This window comes from Capsicum annuum, chromosome 2 (genome assembly GCF_002878395.1).
Source record: "Capsicum annuum cultivar UCD-10X-F1 chromosome 2, UCD10Xv1.1, whole genome shotgun sequence".
In the NCBI taxonomy this organism is placed as follows: Eukaryota; Viridiplantae; Streptophyta; class Magnoliopsida; order Solanales; family Solanaceae; genus Capsicum; species Capsicum annuum.
Window position 1 is genome coordinate 148,827,035 of NC_061112.1, and position 26,375 is coordinate 148,853,409.

General features: G+C 31.9%; 1 protein-coding gene across 1 annotated transcript; it reads left to right on the plus strand.

Annotated features, from left to right (window-relative positions):
* The first annotated feature begins 4,344 nt into the window (after window positions 1–4,344).
* LOC107858361 lies at window positions 4,345–24,489 on the plus strand. Its single transcript, XM_047407872.1, has 11 exons — window positions 4,345–4,358; window positions 4,439–4,675; window positions 4,750–4,844; window positions 4,922–4,959; window positions 5,033–5,123; window positions 20,141–20,269; window positions 20,521–20,625; window positions 20,786–21,042; window positions 22,207–22,447; window positions 22,684–22,956; window positions 23,471–24,489. The coding sequence occupies exons 1-9, from the start codon at window positions 4,345–4,347 to the stop codon at window positions 22,330–22,332; spliced, it is 1,092 nt and encodes a 363-aa protein (XP_047263828.1). The 3' UTR covers window positions 22,333–22,447; window positions 22,684–22,956; window positions 23,471–24,489.
* The last annotated feature ends 1,886 nt before the right edge of the window (window positions 24,490–26,375 follow it).

The following is a 26,375-nucleotide window of genomic DNA, read 5'->3' on the forward strand; positions in this document are numbered from 1 at the left end:
TCACCTCTAAGTAATTATTATAAGTCATCTAGGTATTAAAAATTAATATTTAATAAAAAGCTAAAATAAACATAAAAATGATAAATTCACTCTTGATGCTTTTAAATTAATTTAATATCTTATATGAGGCTCACTTTAAAAAAAATCATAAGTATTTTTTATAACAATTTCGCTATATCATTTCTAATGAATTATTATGAGTCATTCAAGACATGCTGGTTTCGCTACTTCAATAGTGATATTTGACTGACTCTCGAAATTATATCAGTGTCTCTTAAATTGAAATAGAAAAAACAAATTATAAATCACAATAATTAAAAAATTAAATTATTTTTAAAATATAAATTTTAAAATTTATATTTTAAAAATATTTTAATATCACAAATTCTCAGACCTCACTTTGTGGGAATACACCGAGTCTATTGTTGTTGTTGTTTAAAATATAAATTGACTATCAACGTTACAAAAGTTTGAACAAAAAAATGTATTATAAATTATAATAGCAAACAACTTAAAATAGAAAATTAGAATATCGAAAAGTATTATAAATTATAATAGCTAACAACTTAAAAATAACATATATTGGGCTCGTGCTGCCACGGGCCTTCGGTACCTAGTTTATATATATAGTAAAGTAGCATGGTCCATGCCAGCACGAGTCCAACATTAAGATATTTATTTGTCTATTCAATCTTAATATATTTAAATAAAATTTTTTAATAAAAGGATTGCATATGTTTTGTAGGATTCATTCGGAATCTAGCATGTGTTCAACATATGTTATTTTAATATGTATTTAGATAATTTCAGTTGTTAACTATTGTAATTTATAATAATTTTTATGTAATTTTTAAATTAATATACGATACTTTTCTTGTCCAAATTTTTGTGGCATTGATAGTCAATTATATTTTAAAAATAATTTAAGTTTTTAATTATTGTGATTTATAATACTTTTCTTCTATTTTAATTTCAGTGACACTAATATAATTTCAAGAGTCGATCAAATATTTAATTCTTTTAAAATTTTTAAGTTGTTAATTATTGTGATTTCTAATATTTTTCGTGTAATTTTTAAAAAATATATAACAGATTAGATTATATTTAGATATTTGAAGTTGTTAATTATTGTAATTTATAATATTTTTATGTGATTTTTGAATAATATATGTTACTCTTCTTGTCCAGAATTTTCTGTCGACGATAGCCAATTATAGTTTTAAAATAATTTAAATTTTTTATCATTGTGATTTATAATATTTTTTCTATTTCAACTTATATGACACAATGCTTAAATGACCATAATAATTAATTAGGGGTAATATAGTAAAATCACGAATGAAGCAACGAAGCATAAATGTCTTAAATGACTTACAACAACTAATTAGAAGTGACATAGTGAAATTATTATAAAATATACTTGTAAAAATTTAAGTGGACCTCATATAAGACGTTAAGCTAATTTAAAACATTAAGAGTTAATTTATCATTTTATATCTATTTTTTATTAAATATTATTAATTTTTTAATATTTAAATGACTTATAATAATTAATTAGAGGTAATATCTAGTAAAACTATGGTTGAAGCAGCTGAAGCAGACATGTCATAAACGTCTATTTTACCTTTTAAATATTATTAATTTTTAATATATAAATGAATTATAATAATTAATTAGGAGTGATATAATAAAATCACGATTGAAGCAACTTAATCAGACATGTCATAAATATTTATTTTATATTTTTAATTAAATATTATTTATTTTTTAATGCATGAATAACTTATAATAATTAACTATAGGTGACATAATAAAACCATGGATTCATTATTATTAATTTTTCAATCCATAAGTGACTTATAATAATTAATTACGGGTGCTACATTTAAATCACGATTGAAGCAGAAATCAGTCGACTTTTAATTTTTTTTTGGTAATTATCGTTATTTACAGTACTTTTTATTTTATTTTCAAATTCAAATAATATATGTTGCTTTATATCTTCGTGACAAAATGACTTTCTGGACCCTGTACTATGTCGGTTTTGTAATTTGGACACTTTTACTTACATGTTTGTCATCTGTACCCCTGAACCCACTAAAAAACAACATTTTAAACTCTTTTCTGGTGAGTGTAACACACTCTCCCCACGTCAGCTGCCATGTCAGCTGCCACACCTGACACGTCTGCCACAACATCTGCCAAGTCATTTAAAAAAAATATTACATTAAATTTCAAGTCATTGTTAAAATGCTACATAACAAATTAAATATTAAAATTAATTTAATTAAATAAGAAAAATTTATAAATTGTAGAAAAATTTGATTAATCATGTTTTTATTTTTCTCACAAATTAAACATCAAATCCATTCAAAATAATTAAAATTCTTCTTCAAATAATTTAAATTTTTAACTATAAATTCATATATACAAACATAATAAATTTTTTATTTTTAAATTTGAATATTTTTAACAAATTCATAAAAAATTTAATTTTTTTAAGCGAAATTCACTAATTTTTTTCAACATTCACTATCACTCACTTTTAATTTTAATCCTCTAAAAAATAAAAGAAATTCAAATTAAAATTTTAATTAAAAAAATGAATAGAATTGAATTGAGAGGAAAAATTAAAATAAAAAATAAAAAATGAATGTGGGGGGGAGGGGGGGCTGGAAGAGTGTTGGGGTGTGGTGTGGTGTGGGGGATGGAAGGGGCTGAGGTGGGGTAGGGACGGGGCTGGGAGAGGTATGAGGAAGGGCTGAGGGTGGGTGGGGAGGGACTGGACGGGGCTGGTGAGGTGTGAGGGGGTGGGGACGGGGCTGGGTGGGGTGGAGAGACTGGAGGTGGGGTGGAATGGGGCTGGGTAGGGTGTGGGGGTGGGGAGGAAAAATATATTTTTATTTTTTAAAATTTTTAAAAAATATTTTTAAATTTTTAAAAATATTTTTAAATTTAAAAAGATTGTGGAAAAAACCGACATAGTAAAGGGACCTAGAAGGTCATTTTGCCTACCTTCTTCTGTCCAGTCCTAATTTATGTGGCACAAATATAATTTTGATAGTCAATCAAATATTTTATATTGACATATCATTTTATTATTCTTAATTTTCTAATACATAAATGACCTATAATAAGGGATGATGTAGTAAAATCATCATTTGAAAGACTATAATTTAATTTAAAACATCAAGAGTTAATTTCGTATTTTATATCTATTTTATTTTTTATTAAATATTATTTATTTTCTTAACACCTAGATGACTCATAATAATTAATTAAGAGCGATTGATTATGTTATTACTATAGAAATTAATATTTTAAGTTATTAATTATTGTGATTTGTGGTAACAAATTAGTTTTGAAAATGATAGATAATTAAATAAATAAAAAAAGCTTACTTTCAATATGTAGTTATAGTTCATTAATATAAATTAATAAAGTATATTAAATATTTAAATCATTATAATGAAATAATGAAATTATTATATATTGGGATATGGTATATAATTAAGTGGAAGTGGGTGAGTTTTTTTTGGTCAATATGGAAATAATTATAAATCACCCAATTAGTTGATGAATACACGTGGTAATTTATTTACTTAAAATGCCCTTAAAGGCCATGATGGGGAGCCACGTGCCGGAGGCCATATCCATTATTGAGACTGTATACCACTTGGACATGTGGCAGTTATGGGCCATAACTTTGTATCTACTCTAATTTTCATTGAATTTCTTGTTTGTTCCAAAAGTCCGTTTGAATTTTCATTTGAATTTTTTGTTATTTCAAAAGTCTGTTTGTAAGTAATTTTTCCTTGAAATTTATTATCTTTAATTAATTATTTTAAGTCATTTAAATATTAAAAATTAATATTAAAAAATATTTAATAATAATAAAAATAAATATTTTATATTGACATATTATTTTATTATTTTTAATTTTTTAATACATAAATGACTTATAATAAGAGGAGATATAGTAAAATCATCGTTTAAAAAATGATAATTTAATTTAAAATATCAAGAGTTAATTTTGTATTTTATGTCTATTTTATTTTTATTAAATATTATTTATTTTCTTAATAACTAGATAACTCATAATAATTAATTAAGAGCGATTGATTGTGTTATTACTATAAAAGTTAATATTTTAAGTTATTAATTATTGTGATTTGTAGTAACAAATTAGTTTTAAATATAATAGTTAATTAAATAAATAATTTATTTTTACTTTCAATATATAGTTATAGTTAATTAATATAAACTAATAGAATATATTAAATATTTAAATCATTACGATGAAATAATAAAATTATTATATATTGAGACATGATATGTAATTAAATGAGAGTAGAAGGGTATGTTTGGTGAGTTTGCATGACAAAAGAAAAGTAAAGTTTCTTGGACGACGAAGGGTATTTTAGTCTTTTGACGTTAGAAAATATCTCGTTCACGTGGCTGTCTTCCATCCACAATTTATAGTCTGCCATTTTTCTCCTTCTTCCCATACAGTACAGACACCTCTACAATCAGATAATTTCCCCCAGCTAACCGCCCATTTCTCCTTCCTCTCTCTACGACAGTTTCGACCAGCTTCCGGCCGTCCTTTTCGTGTTACAAATATTGTCTGGTCGAAAAGCTGGGGTTCCCAAATACATCAGTACTTGTATTACAGGTATCTATTGTTATCAAAATGTTCACTTTGAACACTTTCAATCATCAATATGCCGTACCTTGTATTCCTCGCAGATCCGTTAATCCGCCACCTCGCTTCGGTTATTCATCAGGACGCGTCGATGATTCGGACGTTTCAAGCTCGTCTGGCAACTCTCTCCAACCCCTCTGTAATTCTCTCTCTGTGTGTCTGTCTTTCTGATCAAATTATGTTATTGATAGTGAGATTTGTTTTCAATGTCTTCAGATATCACTCTCCCGAACCTTCTGCAGAAACCATGGAAGGTACTTAATAACTATATTTTATTTTCCTTCAAATTATGTTATTGATGGTGATATTTGTTTTCAATTTCTTCAGGCTCTCTCTTTATTTATTGAGTTTCTTAAACTAAATTTTTCTTGCAACCACGGAATCCACGGAATACCTACCACCTGGCAACATGTACCAGGTAAATATGTTCATTAATGCTAGGTAAATCAAGAGAATATATCAAGCTTCTTAATAAACGAAAAAGGTGGGTTTCGTGACACAAGATGATGTGCTTTTTCCACAATTGACTGTAGAGGAAGCCTTCGTTTTTGCTGCATTCTTAAGACTTCCAACCGAAATAGGAAAAGCCGCAAGCACCACTAGGCCCGGTCGTCGGTTGAACGTCAGTAGGGTCCGATATTCATTCCTTACTCAAATAGGAAGGTGGCAGTCTCAATGACGCGGCGTGGTCCAGAACAATTTCGGATCCATGGGGTTTTTGTTTTGGTTACAAGTAGCAGCTTAAGCTTATATTATAATAAAGTAAGTAGGAAGGAGCGAAAGCTACTCGACCAGACGGGAGAGGCGACCAAAGGAAGCTGGTTCACCTTCTCTCCTCCCTTACAACATAGGTCGTTCCAATCCCGGATGAAAATATTCCAAAACGGAATTGGAAATCTTTATTGGACCGTGGGCTGTCCATAGATCAAATTATTTCGTGGATTGGATTTCACTTGACTGTCTACGGTTCCATTGCGTGTGCTCGGGGTAGAAGTTTTGTAAGGATGTCGAGAGAGTCAGGTAGATTTCACCCTTCAAATTACATTGACCAATTCAAACTGATGAATTCTTTGTCACCCTTTCTAGCGTCTCTAGCAGCTTGTTTGGATTGTTGTTACCTGTTGTATCATATCATGTCGTTAAATCCATTGCTAGGTTATGTATAATTATGTTAAGTTAATTTAAAACATCAATAGTCAATTTATCTTTTTTTGTTTATTTTATTTTTTTATTAAATATTTTTTTTATATTTAGATGACTCATAATAATTAATTAGGGATAAAATAGTAAAATTACGGTTGAAACAATTAAAACAAACATGTCATAAATGTCTATTTTACTTTTTTTTAAAATCAAATATTATTAATTTTTTAATACGTAAATGACATATATTAATCAATTAGGAAATAGCTTATTAGAAGTGGTATAACAAAATTAATATGAAAAATAGTTGTGAAAAAAATTTAGACAAGCCTTATATAAGATTTCAAATTAATTTAAAACTTCAATAGTTTGTTTATAATTTTTTTTTTGTTTATTTTATCTTTTTTATTAAATATTATTAATTTTTTTAATACTTAAATGACTTATAGTAATTAATTAGGGATGAAATAATAAAATTATGATTGAAGCAACTGAAGCAGACTTGTCATAAATGTGTATTTTATTTTTTGTTAAATATTATTAATTTTTTATACTTAAATGACATATAATAATTAATTAGGGGTGATATAGTAAAATCACGAATTAATACTTAAATGACCTATAGTAATTAATCAGGGATGAAATAGTAAAATTATGGTTGAAGCAGTTGAAGCAGATATTATTAATTTTTTAATACCTAAATGACATATAATAATTAATTAGGGGTGATATGGTAAAATCATGGAGGAAGCAGGCATGACGACCGCCTCCTGCTTCCAAGCCTCTTTAATATATAAGAATGTACTACCATTTGGATATAAAAATGCACCAGGTAGATATCAACATTTTGTGGATAATTATTTCAATTACCTAATTGTATAGTATACATAAGACGATATATTGCTATGTTCAAAAACTAAAGAAGAACACCTAAAATTATTAGAACAATTTATAAATATAATAGAAAATTCAGGAATAAGTTTAAGTGAAAAGAAGGCAGAAATAATGAAAAATCACAGAGAATTTTTAGGAATACAAATAGATAAAAATGGAGTAAAAATACAATAACATATAGTAAAAAAAAATAATAAATTCAAAAAAAGAATTACATACAAAAAAGAAATTACAATCATTTTTAGGATTAGTGAATCAATTAAGAGAATACATACTAAAATTAGCAGAAAATTTAAAATCATTACAGAAAAAATCGAAAAAGGATGTAGAATATAATTATAGTGAAAAAGATAAAAAACAAGTGCAAAAAACAAAGATACTTTGTAAAAGCCTGCCAAAATTATAATTTTCAGATGAAAATAAAATTTTTACATACATAGTAGAAGCAGATGCGAGTGAGCACAACTACGGAGGAGTACTCAAATATAGGTATGAAAATGAAAAATTAGAACATCATTATAGATAGTACTCAGGAACGTTTAACGAAACAGAAATAAAATGAAAAATAAATAGAACAGAATTATGTTCATTATGTAAGTGTTTATTAGCATTTGAACCATATATTGTAGGCCAAACCCATCGATAGCCCCTTAAATTTGTTCGTAAAATTCATTTAGGTCCCTAAACTAAGGCTTGTATCTATCAAACTCCTAAACTCCCCAATTTTGTTCCTATTGGGCATTTTTTGCCCACATGCCATTGCGCGTGCTGTGCAACCGCCTGAGGCGCGTGAAAACTAAAAAAATTGTCCATGTGGCAAAAGTTAACGTCAAATAACGTTACTTTTGCCGTTACCTTTGCCATTCCCTTCAATTTTCCTCTTTTTAACCTAAATTCACTTTCTTCTTTCTTCATTCTCTCCTCCATAGATGAGTTCTCATTAACTTCTCTCATCTCACTATCAAAGTTATCTCTTATTTCTCTTAAATTATTTTTTTCTCTCATTTTCTATGAGAATGTCGGAAAATTCCATCAATCTTGATGTTCCCGATTTGTGTTACTGTTCCGAATTTTATCCTTTAAGAACTTCAAGGACTCCTTCAAATTTGGTTCGTAGATTTTTTGGATGTAAAGTTCCAAAGGTTTGTATCATTTTCACAGATTTTAATTATTATTTTTTTGGTATTTTTTTATTATTCTATTGTTTTTTCATTTTAGGAAAATGGTGGATGTGGGTACTTTAGATGGATTGATCCAAAACCTTCAATATCTGTGCATCAATATCCTGAGGTAGAATCGAGCTTAATGATTAGGTACAAAGATGGTGAAAATTTGTGTGATCGATTGAAGCAAAAGCACAAAGACGTTGAATAAGAGAAGGACACTGTGTGTGAGAAATTGAAAGGTAGTGAAGGGAAGTTGATTGCATTGAGACAAAAACTCAAAAAAGTTGAACTTGAAAGGGAATGTGCTAAGCTCAAATTGAATAGACTTGTTCTACTTCTCATTATTCTAACTGTAAAGTGGTTGTTTAATATGGTGTAAGGTGTAGTTGTTAAGTTTGCGTATTGAATAGCAATTGGATATTGTAATGGTTGTAATGGTTAGTTTGTAGTGGTTGTTTCGTTAGTTTGTAGTAGTAGTTGTTTGTTCAGTTTATAGTTGGCCTAGTTTGTAGTAGTTGTTTGAATGAATTGACATATTTTTGTATGACAATCTCATTGTTAATTGGCTACTTTGTGTCTACTTGTGTAGCTACTGAAGGTATTACCATACAACCTATTTATAACTACTGAAGGTTATGATAAAAATGAACTATATTACAAGTGCAAGTAGCTGGATATCATATTAACACAGCTCAAGATTGAGCTAAAAACTGCATACATGATGTAAAGGTGTTAAAAAAAGGCTCAACATTGAGCAGAATAGTTCTATTGCAGCATACACCAAAATCATTAATTGTTGCCTAAGAAAAAGTTATTCAGAAACTAGTAACACAATTTGTTCAAAGACATTATCCCTCATTACAGTGCAAATCATTTCTAAATGAACTTCTTTGAAGATACAATTGATGAAGAAGACTTGGTTGCTTCCATTTTTTTTCTCTTATTTGCTTTCATTTGTTACAATTGTGTGCTGGTGACTGCATCTTTTTCATTCCACTTTAGGCCACTAGGTTTAAAACCAATATCTATATTAGTTGGTGAAGCATATCTTAAATTTATACCTCCATAAAGAACCCTCTCACTTGATGTACCTCGCTGCAAAATTAGACAAAATTGTAAGACAGTGAACATTGAAAACTTGAATGAAAACATTAGGGCAAACATTATTATAGGTAAATAATGACACAAAAATAAATACATTGAGTAAACACCATAACCAGTTGTAGGCCTTTTGTATCCAGTAGTTGCAACAAATGAGGTAGCATTGTATGACTTCTTGTTGGTTGGCAAATGTGGTACTTGACTGGAAGAAACATTTCTTCGACTTTCAAATGGGGTCCCTTCTGCATTGGCTATTTTTATTGGCAATCCTCTACCACTCCCTCCTTGACCTCTATCAATTCCTCCTTCACCTCCTCTATCAGCACCAAATTGACCACTACCAGAATCATCATCCCTACCAGAACAACCTTTACCTCTACCAGCAGCACCTTGACCTCTACCAGCCACACTTAACACCTTTCTTTGAGGTGCTCTTGGCACAGCAGCTGTGTCAGCACAAATAAATCCTGATTGACTGGATTGTGTAGTTGCATATGTATGAAAGGTGGAGTTTGACTGTGAATAAATGCAACACAATATTTTCAACATTTTCAACATGTTTCAATAATAATATTATGCAGGACAAAAACTAATAATATTAAGTAGGACAAAAATATTAAGGCAACAGAACATATATAACTTACTCTTGTTGTCTGACTTTGAGTGTAGGTATGTCTTGTCATTGCACTGGTGTCACTACAAATAGAACTTGATTGTGGTGGTGGTGGATTCCATGAAGCTTCAAGCTGACAGCTAGGTTGACTACTATTACTGCTCCCTATCCCATTCTAACATACAAAAAGAAATATGAAAAGCTAAGAAATATGTTAAATTTACAAATTATTATGAAATTCATTTAAGGCTTACCATTTTGGCACATATAGTCTTGTTATGGCCAACTTGCTTGCACCTTGAACAAGTGATCTTGACACTTTTTTTTGAGAGTTTGCCCCACTTTTTTGGCTCATCCTTCTTCTTCCTTCTGTTCTTGCCAGGTCTGCCTGACATCTTTCTTGGTTTTGGAGGTTAAATTGATAGGTTTTTGGTTTCCGGCCACATTCTCATATTGGTAATTGGTTGAATGAAATGGCTATAAGACTTAAGAAAGGTTTCTTTCTTATACCAGTGCTCTACATGCTGATCAGGATCTACATTCAAGTAATAATAAGCACAAATGACATGAGGACAAGGAATACCTCTTAACATCAATAACCTACAATCACAATACTTCTTGTCCAAGTGAATAACAAATGTGTAACCTCCATCCTCAATTTCAAAATCATTAACTCCATTCCATAGAACTCTACACCTATTTGAATATTTCTTGTTAGCTTCTAAAATAGTTCTTGCCATAGGTGCAATGTCTGAAATCCAAGTTTCTGCAAATTTAATCATATCTACATGTCTATTCATCAGTTGATGTCTGATATCCTCTAACATTGTGATTATGGACTTATGTCTAGCAGCTAAGATCCAAGAATTGAAAGTCTCACACATGTTATTTTTTACAATATCACATTTGGAATGTGTTTTGAAATATGTCCTACACCAAGAAGTAGGAGGATTAATCAGCATGTCCTCAGTTATTTCTTTCTTACCTAGCCTTGACATTGCTTGCATCTCCTCTCTAAACTTTACTTTAAAACTTGCTTTTGCACATCTCCAAAACTGTTTCCTTCTCTCTTCTCCTCTCCAGTGCACATGCCAATTGCTCCAAATATGTCTAGCACACATTCTTCTCTTAGCATTTGGTAGCAGATACATCAAAACAGGAACAAGACACTGTAATAAGTATTAAGTATTATTAAAACAGGAATATTATTGGAAAATAAAGTCAAGTAATGAAAAAAATAATTAAGTGGTGGTACCTTTTGTTGGTCTGACATTGCAGCCAAGCCTTCACCAGTTCCCAGATTTAGATCTGCAATCAAATACCTTATGAACCAGTCCCAGCTATGTTTTGTTTCAGTATCCACAACTGCCCATGCAATAGGATATATTTGGTTGTTGCCCTTTTTCCCCACAGCAACAAACTCCTCACCCGTACAAGCTCCTTTGAGAAAGCATCCATCAAAACCAATAATTTTCCTACACCCATCTAACCATCCTTGCTTGAAGGCATGAAAGCACACATAGAAATAAACCAAGAGGTTCTTTCTTGGTTCAGTTTCTTTGTCAATTTTTATCCAACAAGAACTTCCAGGATTTGTTGTCTTGATCATATCTGCATAGTCACATAATCTGACAAATTCCAGCTTCCAATCTCCCATATTCTCCCTCATAACAATCTGTTTAGCCCTATAACAAATATTTTTACCTACATAAAGACCCAACACCTCTCTTACTAAATCCTGAATTTCCCAAATCCTAATGTATGGCTGAGAAGCTATTCTGTCCTTGAACTTTCTAGCAACCAGCTTTGAATCACACATCTTGTTCTTGTTTAGAGGTATACATTTATGAATTGGGTTAATCACCTGAATCCTTATCAGTAGAAGCAAACAACAACCAGTTGCAATTAGCTGCAATGCACTTCACCCTTATTTTATGTTTTTCATTAGGTTTTAACCCTTATTTTATGTTTTTCATTAGGTTTTAACTTCACCTGCCTTCTATACTCTACAACTACTTTTCTAAACTGATTTGCACCCGCAAAAATCATTCCAAGCTCAAACACAGAAAACTCACAATTCTCATCATACCTAGTTTTCTTGCTTCTCCTTCTTCTAGGTAGATCTACTCCTCTAACAGCATCTACATCTATCTCTTCACTATCTTCACTCCCAACAATCAGAACTATCAATATATTCCTCATCTCCACCCAACTTTCCAGAATATTTAGTAGCCTTACTTTTACCAATATCCCCAAAGCCTCTATCTACACAACTCGCAACTCCCACAGGTACTTTTTCAGTTTTAACAACCTTTTTTCTTGCTTTTTTGTTTCTTTCTTTGTTGTTGGCTTTTTTCCCCCTTCTTTCTTGTCTAAAAGCCCTCAACTCCTCATCAACATCTGAGCCATCTTCTGAAGGAATATCTCCAAGATCTGAATCACTACTCAAATAATCTGATAACTCACTTGTTAGCCTATTAACATCTTCTACATTTATGTCTTCTACATCAGCCTCATCACCTCCTTCTACACCAAAATCTTCTAGGTTAATATCTTCTACATGGATATCTTCTACATCAACCTCATCACCTCCTTGTACACCAACATCTTCTACATCAGCCTCATCACCTCTTTGTACACCAACATCTTCTACATCAGCCTCCTTCTCTTTCCCTACTCCAACAGATTCCCTCTCTATGTTAGCACTATTACCAAAACCAACACTTTCTCTTTTTAGGTCTGCACACTCAATAATATCAGGTGCAGGTAAAAAATCAGTGGGACCATCAGGGTCAAGAATTGGTCCATCTAAAACATGATAGACATAAAAATCAATAGAGTCCTCATGTTTTAAATCTTTAACCAGTTCATAGAGATGTTTGTCACTTTTAACCAACTTGAACTGATTAGTTACTGCATCTTGATAATAAATAAAACCCCCTAACAGCTTCATACCCTAATTCTTTAGTATAAAATAACAATTCTAGTATGGAAAAGTGGTCCTTGTCAATGTACCTTACCTCTGGCACACAACTTGCAACATATGTAGGGACACCCGTATTGAAAAAGGATCCCCCATGGGGCAATTTTGTGAAAATTATCTCCATTTATTACGTCACCTGTGACAAAGGGTAAAAATTCAAAGTTACTTAACGGAATGACCACGGAATATACCCAGAGTACACATCAATAAGCTAAAAGATACAATCTTTAATGCATGTTAAGTAAGGAGACGGAATTTTCCTAAAATCATAGGCGTAATAGTGATTTCAAAACCCTAAAACTTACAATATGCTAAAATTCAACAAAATTTAACAAATACAAATCATAAGAACACTTACACCAGGAAGATCTGAGGAAAACCCCCAAATTTGTCCTTCGATTTGAGTGGAAATTTGGTTAATTTAAGGTTAATTTAGGGTTATGAAAAGAGAGTTAACGGGGAGAGAGACTTCCGTGGAATGAGATTTTTTCCATTTAAAATTAAAATGTATCAAGTATATGTGGAGTTAGTTTATACACGTGGAGGGTTTTAAGTGGAATAACTTTCCACATCAGCGGCGTTTGGAGACATGTGCCTGGAAACTGATGAGATGTGGGCAAAAAATGCTCAATTGGAACCAAATTGGGAGGGTTTAGGGGTTTAATAAGCACAAGCCTTAGTTTAGGGGCCAAAGTGAATTTTAGGGACAAGTTTAAGGGGCTATCGATGGGTTTGACCTATATTGTATATAATAAATTTATTGTACGAACAGATAATACACATGTACGATGGTGGTTAACTAAGAAAATGCAAAATTCAGTAACAACAAAAGAAATACGGAGATTGGTATTAAATATATTGAATTTTACATTTACAGTTGAAATAATCAGTACTAACAAGAATGTTATTGCAAATTACATATCAAGACAAAGTTACACAGACTGATATAACAGAAAATGATACACTAGAAGAAATATTCAAAAATCTAACTACGCTTTCAATGAAAGTGGATATTATGAGCAATGTGGTAGAAAAGCTAAAGACTAATGAAGGTAAACTGAAGTTTAAAGCTACAAGTCAGCCGCATGCCTATAAAAATGTGGAGCTATGTCGATCGAAAGACATCAAAATTCCAGAGCTAAAAGGAGACGTTGGGACACTCCATAAAACCCATAATCTTTATCAATCTATGTCTGCTGGTACAAACTAAGGAGTTAGTAGATAAGGATTAAATCTAAATAAGATATTTGAAAAACCATTTATACCAAAAATACCAAAAGACTCTATTTATACTCTCACATATCTAGAAAGTTTGAACCAAGACCAAAAAGCATATAACTATATAACTAGATTATACATAGAAAACATTCACAAGATACAAACTTGAATCTTAAACCCGGAGGTACAAATATCCAAGAACCAAATACAGACTATATAACCCAAAAACTACAAGGATACAACAAGTTAATCGCACTATCAAAAATCAACCCAAACTTAGTTAGAACTTGTTTCAGTTATGGACTACTGAATACCATATATACTCAAGACGGAAACGAACTAACAACTATACTAGAAATATACAAAGCATTCACTACTTACAAAAAAATAACCGAAGGAAACCTATTTTTTATAAAGTTTAATACCGCACTAGCTGAAATATTATATGATGAAATAAAATCAGTTATACAAGTTATGAAAATTGGATTAACCAGAGATATGATTATACTAGAAGACATTGGGCAACAACCAGAGATATCAAAAGTTGAGATACCTAATTTTAACGCAAATAAATGAACCATTGGAATATCTACAATTATCCAAGAGCTAGCAAATAACTATCTTAATGGAAACCCGATTTGGAGTTACTATTCGCCAGACCAACTAATGATCTATTCAAATTCAAGGGAGCTACGACAGTCAGATATGGAAGAAGTCCAAAGATAGATTTTGACATTACTCAATCCAGAAAAACAACCAACCACGAGCAATTAAGAAGGAATTTATTTCAGAAGAGTTACTGACAAGATATTGTAAATTAATAGGACATAAATATCCAGACCACCTATGCTCAAAATGCAATGGAGAAAATAATGTGATTCTGGAAGTTCAACTAGAATAAAAGAAGATAAGGACGCCAGCTGGAAAATAGACGAAAGATAGAAAGCAACGGAGCAACGAAGAGATAGACAAGGAAACAAGATATTAAAAGCTGTGAAAGTGACACGTGAATAGCCTTTTTGAGTAAAAATAGTAAATTATTGTATAAGTCTTTATTAGTTTCGACTTTTTTGGCAAGTGCCATTATTAGTTTTGTCTTTTTTGACAAATGTAGAATAGGAATAAGCTTTAGGATTTTCATTACTTTTTAACTTTTTGTAAAAAGTAGACAGGTGTAAAGTTAGAAATAGTAGTTTACGCGTTTTTCATCTTTTAGAGATTATAAATAGAAGAGCCGTTGGCAGATCTAAGGCAAGACTTTCTCTCCGGAAAGCAAACCCCCTTGTACACAACAAAATATCTCTCAAAATATTTAATAAGATATTCAGTTTTATACTCAACTATGGAAAATCGAAGCTCAGAATCATCAAACTTACAAGAACAGGTATTTTCATTTATGATTCTGAATAGCTAAATTCATAAGTTCATGTTAGTTACTATATAGTAGAATTATTCAAAGTATAATATGTTTCGAAGTTTATTAGCAAAGAGGAAAAGGAGAAAAATTTCCAGAACTATGCCGAGGTGAAACCAGTAAAGCAGAGAAGTCGTGATGTGGTAGTAACCAGAGTTGAGGCGCTGTTTAGGAAAGAAGTATCGAAACGTACCATGGTAATAGTGACAGAGGAACATAATTATCTAAGGATAATCCAGTACATAGTGATCTAAGATGACCATATTTTGATATGTACATATGATTGAAGAGAATATTTTGAAATAAGCATTATATGATAGATAGAGTTAAGATACTTATTTTATATATACTTAAGGATATAGAAATAATAGATATAAAGAAACTTATATGGGAAAAGATATTTGACTTTGAGGATGAAGAGTTAGAAAGGATAGAAAATGAGTTGGAAAATATAGATTTCGATGGTAGATATTATTATTCAAATTGGTATTACTCGGACTAAAATGATAAATTACGAATACTTAGAATATTGAAGGATAGATATGGAGCAAATAAGACTGATAGAAATACTTATGAAAAAAATCTACTCGACTATATAAAAACTAGAAATATGGAGCATATAGTATACCTCAAAAATAATATAGAAGAATTAATAAGGTTAAAACAAATAACTAAGGTTAAAATTGAATATCTTATTAAATATTTTGAGAGATTTTTGGTTGTGTACAAGTAGGCTTGCTTTTCGTGTAGAAAGTCTTGCCTTAGATCTGCCAACGGCTCTTCTATTTATAATCTATAAAATATGAAAAATGCGTAAACTATTATTTCTAACTTTACACCTGTCTACTTTTTACAAAAAGTTAAAAAGTAATGAAAATCCTAAAGCTTATTCCTATTCTACATTTGTCAAAAAAGACGAAACTAATAATGACATTTTTCAAAAAAGTCGAAACTAATAAAGACTTATATAATAATTTACGTTTTTTAGTCAAAAAGGCTATTCACATGTCACTTTCATAGCTTTTAATATCTTATTTCCTTATTTATCACTTCATTGCTCCGTTGCTTTCTATGTTTTGTCTATCTTTCAGCTGGCGTCCTTATCTTCTTTTATTCTAGTTGAACTTCCGAAATCACATTATTTTTTTATTGCATTTTGGGCATAGGTGGTTTGGATATTTATGTCCTATTAATTCACAATATCTTGTCAGTAACTCTTCTGAAATAAATTTTTTCTTAATTGCTCTTGTAGTTGGTTGTTTTTCAGGATTGAGTAATGTCAAAATCTATCTTTGGACTTCTTCCATATCTGACTGCCGTAACTCTCTTGAATTTGAATAGATCATTAGTTGGTCTATTAGTTGGTCTCGCGAATAGTAACTCCAAATCGGGTATCCATTAAGATAGTTATTTGCTAGCTCTTGGATAATTGTAGATATTCTAATGGTTCATTCATTTGCGTTAAAATTAGGTATCTCAACTTTTGGTATCTCTGGTTATTGCTCAATGTCTTCTGGTATAATCATATCTCCGGTTAATCCAATTTTCACAACTTGTATAACTGATTTTATTTCATCATATAATATTTCAGTTGGTGCGGTATAAAACTTTATAAAAAATAGGTTTACTTGGGTTATTTTTTTTGTAAGTAGTGAATGCTTTGTATATTTTTGGTATAGTTGTTAGTTCGTTTCCGTCTTGAGTGTATACGGTATTCAGTAGTCTATAATTGAAATAAGTTCTAACTAGGTTTGGGTTGGTTTTTGGTAGTGCGATTAACTTGTTGTATCCTTGTAGTTTTTGGGTTATATAGTCTGTGTTTGGTTCTTGGATATTTGTAGCTCTGGGTTTAAGATTCAAGTAAGTTTGTATCTTGTGGATGTTTTCTATGTATAATCTAGTTATATGGTTATATGCTTTTTTGTCTTGGTTCAAACTTTTTAGATATGCGGGTATAAATAGAGGGTATTTTTGATATAAATGATTTTTCAAATATCTTATTTGGATTTAATCCTTGTCTACTAACTCCTTTGCTTTTATCTGCAGACATAGATTGATAAAGATCATGGGTTTTATGGAGTGTCCCAACGTCTCCTTTCGACTCTGGAATTTTGATGTCTTTCGATCGACATAACTCTACATTTTTATAGGCATGCAGCTGACTTGTAGCTTTAGACTTCAGTTTACCTTCATTAGTCTTTAGCTTTTTACCTCATTGCCCATACTGTCCACTTTCATTGAAAGCGTAGTTGGGGTTTTGAATATTTCTTCTAGTGTATCATTTTCTGTTATATCAGTCTATGTAGCTTTGTCTCGATATGTAATCTGCAATAACATTCTTGTTAGTACTGATTATTTCAACTGTAAATGTAAAATTCAATATATTTAATACCAATCTCCGTATTTCTTTTGTTGTTACTGAATTTTGTATTTTTTTAGTTAGCCACCATCGTACCTGTGTATTATCTGTTCGTACTATAAATTTGACATATACAATATATGGTTCAAATGCTAATAAACACTTATATAATGAACATAATTCTTTTATATTTATTTCTCATTTTATTTTTGTTTCGTTAAACGTTCCTGAGTAATATCTACAATGATGTTTTAATTTTTCGTTTTCATACCTGTATTTGAGTACTCCTCCGTAGCTGTGCTCACTCACATCTGCTTGTATTATGTATGTAAAAATTTTATTTTCATCTGAAAATTGTAATTTTGGCAGGTTTTTACAAAGTATTTTTGTTTTTTGCACTTGTTTTTTATCTTCTTCACTATAATTATATTCTACATGCTTTTTCAATTTTTTCTGTAATGGTTTTAAATTTTCTGCTAATTTTGGTATGTATTCTCTTACTTGATTCACTAATCCTAAAAATGATTGTAATTTCTTTTTTTGTATCTAAATCTTCTTTTGACATTATTATTTTTTGTACTATATGCTGTTGCATTTTTATCTATTTGTATTCTTAAAAATTCTTTGGTTTTTCATTATTTCTGCCTTCTTTTCACTTAAGCTTATTCCTGAATTTTCTATGATATTTATAAATTGTTCTAATAATTTTAGGTGTTCTTCTTTAGTTTTGAATATAGCAATATATCGTCTATGTATACTATACAATTAGGTAATTGTTTGAAATAATTGTCCATAAAATATTGATATCTACCTGGTGTATTTTTATATCCATATACTGTCTTATTGATTGACGTGTTTCACTGTTGTATTCCCTTTTTGTATATACTTTGATTTGATTTGCTACACTTGAGCCGAGGGTTTTCCAGAAAGGGCTTCTCTACTTCCCCGAAGTAGAGGTAACGTGCAGTATTGGGAAAGGGGGGCAAAAATTGGTTGGTGAAGGTGAAAGGCAGGCGATTCGAAGCAGGTTGGGCTGCATTTGTAGAAGAACATGATTTGCAAATGGGAGATTTGTTGATTTTCAGAAATGAAGGAGACATGGAATTTGAAGTTTACGATTTTGATTCAAGTCATTCCAACAGAGAGTATGTCGAGTGTCTGTAGGAAAAAGAAGGATGCGATTATGTTGAAGGGACTTCCATGAATTTTCTATTCAAAGGTAACATCTTTAGGATCCCTTAATCTCAACTAATGATGGCCAGTGGTGGAGCCTAGATTTTCACTAAGAGCTTCAACATCTACGATATATACATCATAATAATTTTAAGCATTTCATGTGTTAACAATGTAATTTTTCACTGAAGGAGGTTCATTGGATTCAGATGAACCCCCTCAACCCTACGTGGCTCCACCTTGGTGGTGTTCCAACTATATTTGCTTTACCACCATTTTGTTTGTTTCCTTCTCTGTTTATTGGAGTTATTTACAAAAAATATGAAATGTATCATATGTGTGAATTATTATAAACCATTTCAGCGCCTTCCTTAAGAATTTGCAATGGAAAATGGTCTCATCAACGAGAAATGTTGTGTGATTATCAGAGATGATAGACAAAGATCATGGAATTTAAGGCTAGCTACCCACAATTCTAGTGTCCATATATTTGGAGGATGGTCTAAAATTCCGTGTTGCGAATGACTTAAAGGAGGGAGACTATATGATGTTTGAGGTTATTGCTAATGGCGAAAAACCAATATGGAAATTTTACGGTAAATTTTTTCAGTTTAAGAAACCTTTTTTTTTTCAATGATCCTTTTACTTTTTCATATACATCATGACACTATGTTGCATCTCTGTCATAATTATTGTGTTTGGTTCTCCATACTATCAAATAAATTGAGTCTATCACTAACAGTCTCCCTGCCTCCAAGGTAAGGGGTAAGATCTGCATACACTCTACCCTCCCCAAACCACACTCTGCAGGATTGGATTTTGTTGTTGGTTCTCCATACTGTAAAACATGTTCTTAACAATAGCTAACCGTTTTAATAATTATAATTCCTTGGATATTCCATTAACGTTACCTAACCCAGGAAAGGAAAGGAAAGGGCAATCTCCTAGAGGACCCTCCTTTGCTCAATCTAACTCGGCGTTCACTCCTTCCGGCCCTGCGAGAAACCACGCAAACAGTTGGAAATGTGAATTCAAAGGTAAGCGATCTTTAGGGTCTGACAGAGATGCAGGTTAGTCCTCCACTTTTCTGGTGATATATTGTGACATAAGTATAATGCAGTAGTTTATGATTTTACAAAGAAATAGTAGATCAACATATTGTAGTTACTGAAAAGAACAATAATCAATTTCCCTGTGTTATAGTACAATTAGTTTATACATGATGAATTGCAAGTTAATAACCTCAACCTTGAAATGCTCAATTTAATTTTGGATTAAATTAGCCAAACGATGGGATGCATACTTTAATTGTAATCTTTTGGCCACATTTGATTTCGTGACATTGATTTGTTATCATTAACAATATAACAGACAAACCAAACCCCAACGACGTGTCAACGAGAAAGGCTTTTCCTAAGGAAGAATCTGCTACACACAGCTCTTTTGGTCAATCTCATTTTGTATGCAGTCAGGCCGTATTGCCTTTTAAAGAATCACTTGGTGAGTCTGTAAATGAAGCATCTGCATCATTTTCTTAATTCCCCCTCTTTGTTTATTGGAGTAATGATACAGCGAAAATATAAAGCTGATGGTGGAAATCATTATAATTTATAAACGATTTCAGTACCTTCCTAAACAATTTGCTCGGGAGAACGGTCTCATCAACAAGAAATGTGATTTGGTTATTAGAGATGAAAGACAAAGATCATGGAATTTAAAGCTGAATACTTACAATCATGGAGTCTATACAGGAGAGGGGTGGCATGAAGTTTGCGTTGATAATGACTTGAAAGAGGGAGATTTCATAAAGTTTGAGGTTGTTACTAATAAAGAGAAACCAATCTGGAAATTTCATGGCAAGCTCTCTCATTTAAGCAACCTCTTATTTTTCTAACAATGTTATGTCTTTGTTATATGCACCACGACACTATATTACATCTTGTATAAATTTACGTATTGTTCCTTTTCTTCAACATCTTTTTCTCTTTTTGTTATTTTGACTTTGGACTTTTGCAGAGGGAAAACCACCTGCAGATGAACCTCCTATTCTTCCTCCATTACCTTTGGTCCTTAAGAATGAAAAACGCAAAGCACCGTATGTAACTCCCCAATCAAAGAAGTTTGAGTACAGGGACTGGGATTGTGACCGAGAATGTGACAGAGACTATGATCTTATGCATCCTCCTGGCAGTCACAAGAAAGATTTTGCTGCTCCTGTTGATGTTGAACAACCTATTGATTCAAATGAACCCACCTACTGTGTTTGCAATCAGGTTTCAATTTTTGACAGCTCAATTTGCTTTTATGTGCTAAATTTGCTAATGTATGATTTAGATCTACAATTATCATGCATTGTATTATTGAGGACAAATGTTATGCTCACTTCTGGCTTGTTGATTGTTTAGGTTTCCTTTTGAGATATGATTGTTTGCGACAATGAATGTAAGTCCCTGTCATGCAATGGTTATATATATGTGCGCGCGCGCGCGTTGCCTTAGAACCGTCGATGACTTTAACCTCAAAGTTGTTTCTTTGGACTTTGAAATTCTCTTCTTTTTGTGCTTTAAATACTTTTGAGGTAATCCTTTATGATATGAATAGCCTATATCAGACCTGAAACCCATATCTCTACGTTGTTTTAACATTCTACATGCATTTTTAAACCACAAAATTCCACGACTTTTGTTAGAAATCATTTACTTTATTGGGATATCATGCACTTTTTTTATCCTTGTTGTCTTGCAGGTGGATATTAGAGTAGCATCTGGGACTCTTGTTACGAAAGTTGCAGTTATTTGTCTGTCTCCTATATCTTTTAAAAGTTATGGGTTTCTAAAGTATACCTTCCGATGAAGAATGTCCTGGAAGCAAGAATCGGCATCAATTATCCTGCCATTCTTTTGCGAATCTACACATATATTTGTGGAAATTTATGTATCATCGTTTTAGAAAAGCCCCCCAGTCAAAATGTAGTAATATATGTTAGTTCCACTTACAAATAGTTGTTAGATGTTTGGAAAAAGAACAAAAGTGCTTGTGTTATCAAAAAGATGATGATGTCTTTACACTTAATCTTTGTTAACCTTCTGAGCTTCTTACCATGGTAGCTCGGTCTGTTTGTGGAGGTGCAATTTTGTTATTTACAAGCAGCTGCATGTGTTTAGTTGATACTGACTTGGTACAATTTCCCATACCTGCTTATTTGTCTGTTTCTGCATCATGTCAACTTTGAGAAGTTCTATTAAGTATTTATCATTTATCAAATACCAATGATTTGTGATTGTTGGAACATTGAGTAATGTACTAAAAGTCATATGAATGCCTGTGAATTTATTACCTCTTTCTTAAGATACTAACTTTCAAGTCCAGGGTAAATTTAATTTAAGGTGGCCAACGTCTACTTTTAAAATTCCCCTTGATCCAAATAAATTTTGCAGGCCAAGTTTCTCAAAGTTTGTGGAACCTTAACCGATACCCCTACTGAAATTCGTAACTGCTCAATGAAATGCAAAAACCACCTAGCTACCATGAAAGAAGTTGATCCCTTAAAATTCAGTTCGTGACCCTCTGGTACAACATAGCAGAAGCTCAACTCAAATTCACTATCTGATCAGCCCACACTTGCCAAGATTGATGGAGTAAGATGCATTCTGGTTCCCTGGTGCATACGCCTAGCAGGTGGAAGTCTAACCTCAACAACCTCATTAGAGAAGTTTGAATAAATGATATTTGTATAAATTTAAATAAACTTGGTATCAATGAAAATGCAAGTATTCAATTCCTTTCATTTTCTTCTCTAGAACTAAATGTATCATTGCTTTGTCTATAAGTTTAACATTAGTTTTGTATCGCCTATTGCATGTCCTATCTCTAGAACTGAATTCATTCGCGTATATATGTTGTTCATTTTGCAGCCATGAGATGCTCTCATTGGAGGAACACCTTGAGATAGCTCAGCAGATCTGAACCACACGGATGCAAATAATGTCAAGCTTGAATGACTTGATCTTGGGTACAAGATTCTTATAATTTGGCTCTAATGAGGACGTATAGATCAGAAACTAATGTTGCTAATTGGAGGAAGTAGGAAACTAGAGCAGTTCAGAAGTCATCTTCGACCAGACTGCATTACAGTGACATGCGGAAATGGCGTGATAGCTACTGTGTTGGAGATGATCCCGATGCTGGTAAGCTCCGTTTTCCTCATTCCAGCCAGCCATGGCCAGCACATAACATTTTTACTTTCAAATAGTTATTCAATGATTATTTGCCAGTCTGCTAGAAAACCAAAAAATTCACATAATGCTACCTGCATACCAGGTTTCAAAAAATGTCTTATATGGGGGGGGCCTCTCACTATCAAACTAGAAAAACTTATTCATACTGAATGCTTTAATTATTAATTAGAAGATTACTATAGACGACTACACTTGTATAAATAGGAGACAAATTATATCCTCTAGACATAACCAAGTTCAGCTATTTGAGATTTTTTCAATATATGCACAATGGAAATGGAGCTAACTAATATTCTTGTTGGTGCTCTATTTCTTTTTTTTTGCTTCTCTTTCTGTCTTCTTATTATCTTTTTTTGCTCACTCGGTTCTTCTATTAGGTTGTTACCCTTCGTAATTTAATGGATGATTTTCCTTTGTTACTGTGATTCAATGATGAATTTCTAATTTTTAATTATGGGAGCAGGCCTTGTTAGCTAGAGCAGAGACAAAAGTCAAAAGAATTACAGAAATCAATTAAACTTCTGAAGGATACAAGTGTAAAGTTGGAGGTGCAACATTTTTTTCCCTGGTTTAATGTTATGATTCGTTAACTTATTTAATCTTTTTTTTTTTTTTTTTGGTTTGGATTGATCCATTTTAACTGGTATGCTTGGGGAGCAAATGTTTGTTAAGCTGGAAAAGTTAGTGATATTCTTAGTGCCATGTAGTCAGCGCACAAGATAGAAAGGCAAGCTGCAGGTTTGCAATTAAAAGGGGGAGGACCAGAGATAGGGATGATGATGAACGTCATCGAACTCGAGATTATGACCAGTAAGAGCTATAGCATTTAATGGGAACTTATTGGAGCAGCTCAAGATTACTGAACTTAAGAGGTATCCGGAAACACGAGAGCCATTGGAACACCTTGAAGATGCATTAAGGAGGTCTTATATATTAGTCAAGAGCTGCCAGGACAAATTATTGGTCAATCTTCTGCTCGAGCATTAAAAATTAACTGAAATTTGTAATAATTTCAGGTTTGGATCCTTTGTAATGATTGTGGAATTACCTCAGAAATGCAATTTCACTTTGTGGTCCAGAAGTGTCCATGTTACAGATCTTACACCACCTGCCAAACAAGAGGCAGATAGAGGGATCGAATATCAACAGTTGGTCTGGATTTTATGTGAAAATGATCCCACACCCGAAGTGGATGGAGTGGGAAGACATTGAGCTTTTCAAAGCTAAGCTTGCAAAAGGAACTCTAGAAGGAGAAAGGGTTCTAATACGATCTTGCTTGTAGCTCTTGTGGGGTTATTGTGTTTTCGCATTCTTCATTTTATTCACTGTTACCTGTAGTATGTGTGGCTAGCCTAAGATTGAAGGCCCTGATTATTTGTTCAGTGTTGGCTCAGAGTGCCTGTAGCTTGCCTGTAAAAATGTTGCAAATGATACATCAGATGCTGGAGCACGTATAAATAGCCATATGAATTCTTTCTTTTATATTTGTGTGTGTTTTTTCCTTCAAGTTGATACATGCATACTGAAATTAAATCTTCACACTAGGGGGGTGGGACGAGCTGTTCTTGCAGCAGTCTATATGCCTGCTTACAAGTTTGTGTGATAAAATTGACAAATGCTGCCCTTAAAACATTGTCTACCTTCTTCACATTAGAGTCCCACAAGTCTCTTATCCAACTCCCAACTACCTCAAGGTCCAAGCATGTATGGATACTAAATTCCACCAGTTAATGAGATTGGCATACATCACTAAAAATAAGATTGTAACATAATAAACAAAATGTAAATGCAGGAACTTGTATTATTGTTTAGGTTTTGCTTCTACTTTACATGGATTAACATGGAAAGTGAGAATTTTGTGATCGAGGTGTAGTGATTGATGTTGTCACTAATCTAGATTATTATAGTTTGCCAATAGTTATTATATTTTTACCAATGTAGCGATTAATTTTCATGTAGCAGTGCAGCGACTAAGATATCTATTGTAGCAATGTAACGACTAATTTTCTTGGGAACCAATTCTTTCATAAAATCTGCTACATCTGGAAAAATTTAGCATCATTGTGTCTGTTGTATAAAAGACTATGACACTTATTAGTAGATAATAAATGCTGATCCTGACACTAAGATTTTATTAAAAAGATAAAAATAAAACAATAACATTGGTGAGAAGAAGTTTACAGTTCTACAGTCAACCAACAACACTTTTTATAATAACAAATACTCTTATAGCACGGACACGGGCATACTAGTATTATATATTAACAACTCTCTTTTCTGTACTAATTATTGTTGGGGTATTTTTTCTAATATTTTCTTCCTAAATTATATAGAATTTATATGAGATATATCGATCACTATTAAAGTGCGTCAAATTGACCGTGATGGGTAATATGTGAATATGCAAACTGGGATGAAATTAATAATTACGAATTTGTCTACTCAATTCCTACTTCCTTTGTTGAATTTAGGGTTGTTCTTTTCTTGAGTACTTTATTAGTTTATTAGATGAGTATGAACCATTCCTAAATATCCTTCACCTGATCCTATTTAAATAAAGAAGCAGGTGGAATAAGACAATCTATTGTGAGAATTTTATGTGCTACTTCTGTTTAATTATATTAGACTATGAAAGTAAAAATTACATTAAAAACCAATATTAAATTGAATCTTCGTTTGAGTTGTACAAATCGGCACATTAGACCGTATCACAATAGTCGAAGTTTTAGTCACGTGTCACCGTAAGGGTGCACGTGCACTCGATAACTTTTAAAAAAAATTTTATATATATATTTAGATATTCGAATAAAGTTAATATAATAGATTGTGCATCCTTAATCAAATTGTGTTTTGGTGCACTGATTCTATGCTCAACTGTGCGCGTCATTCATGCCTTGACGTTGCGAGTTCGATCCTAGATGGGATATTATTTTTTACTACAAATTCCTTCCTTTATTTGCCACCTCATCTGACCCCACTTTGTTGCTTTTGACCTTTACAAATGCAATATTTTCTTTTATATTTAATTATTTCATATCAATAGAATATTAGATCCGACCCACCACACTATTATTTTAATAAATAATTAAATTAATAACCATGAAATATTCTATTCCCAAATCCCAACATGAAATATTCTATTCCCAAATCCCAATTCTCAATCCCACTGTCCACACGTATTTTTCTCCCCCAATTTTCAAATCCCTAAAAACTAAATTATTTTCCTCAAAATTCACTCCAAGCTCCAAGCCAAGGAAAAATTTCACAACTTGAAAGTACTCACGCAACCATCATCAGCAGCGGCGAAGTGCCAACGAAAACACGATTTCATTCCGGCAAACAACAATACAAATCAGAAGTTAAAAGAT

Coding starts and splice junctions, on each gene's coding strand:
- LOC107858361 (XM_047407872.1), top strand. Junction 5,124..20,140: donor CACCTGGCAACATGTACCAG/GTAAATATGTTC, acceptor ACAATATAACAG/ACAAACCAAACCCCAACGAC. Junction 20,270..20,520: donor GCCTTTTAAAGAATCACTTG/GTGAGTCTGTAA, acceptor GAGTCTATACAG/GAGAGGGGTGGCATGAAGTT.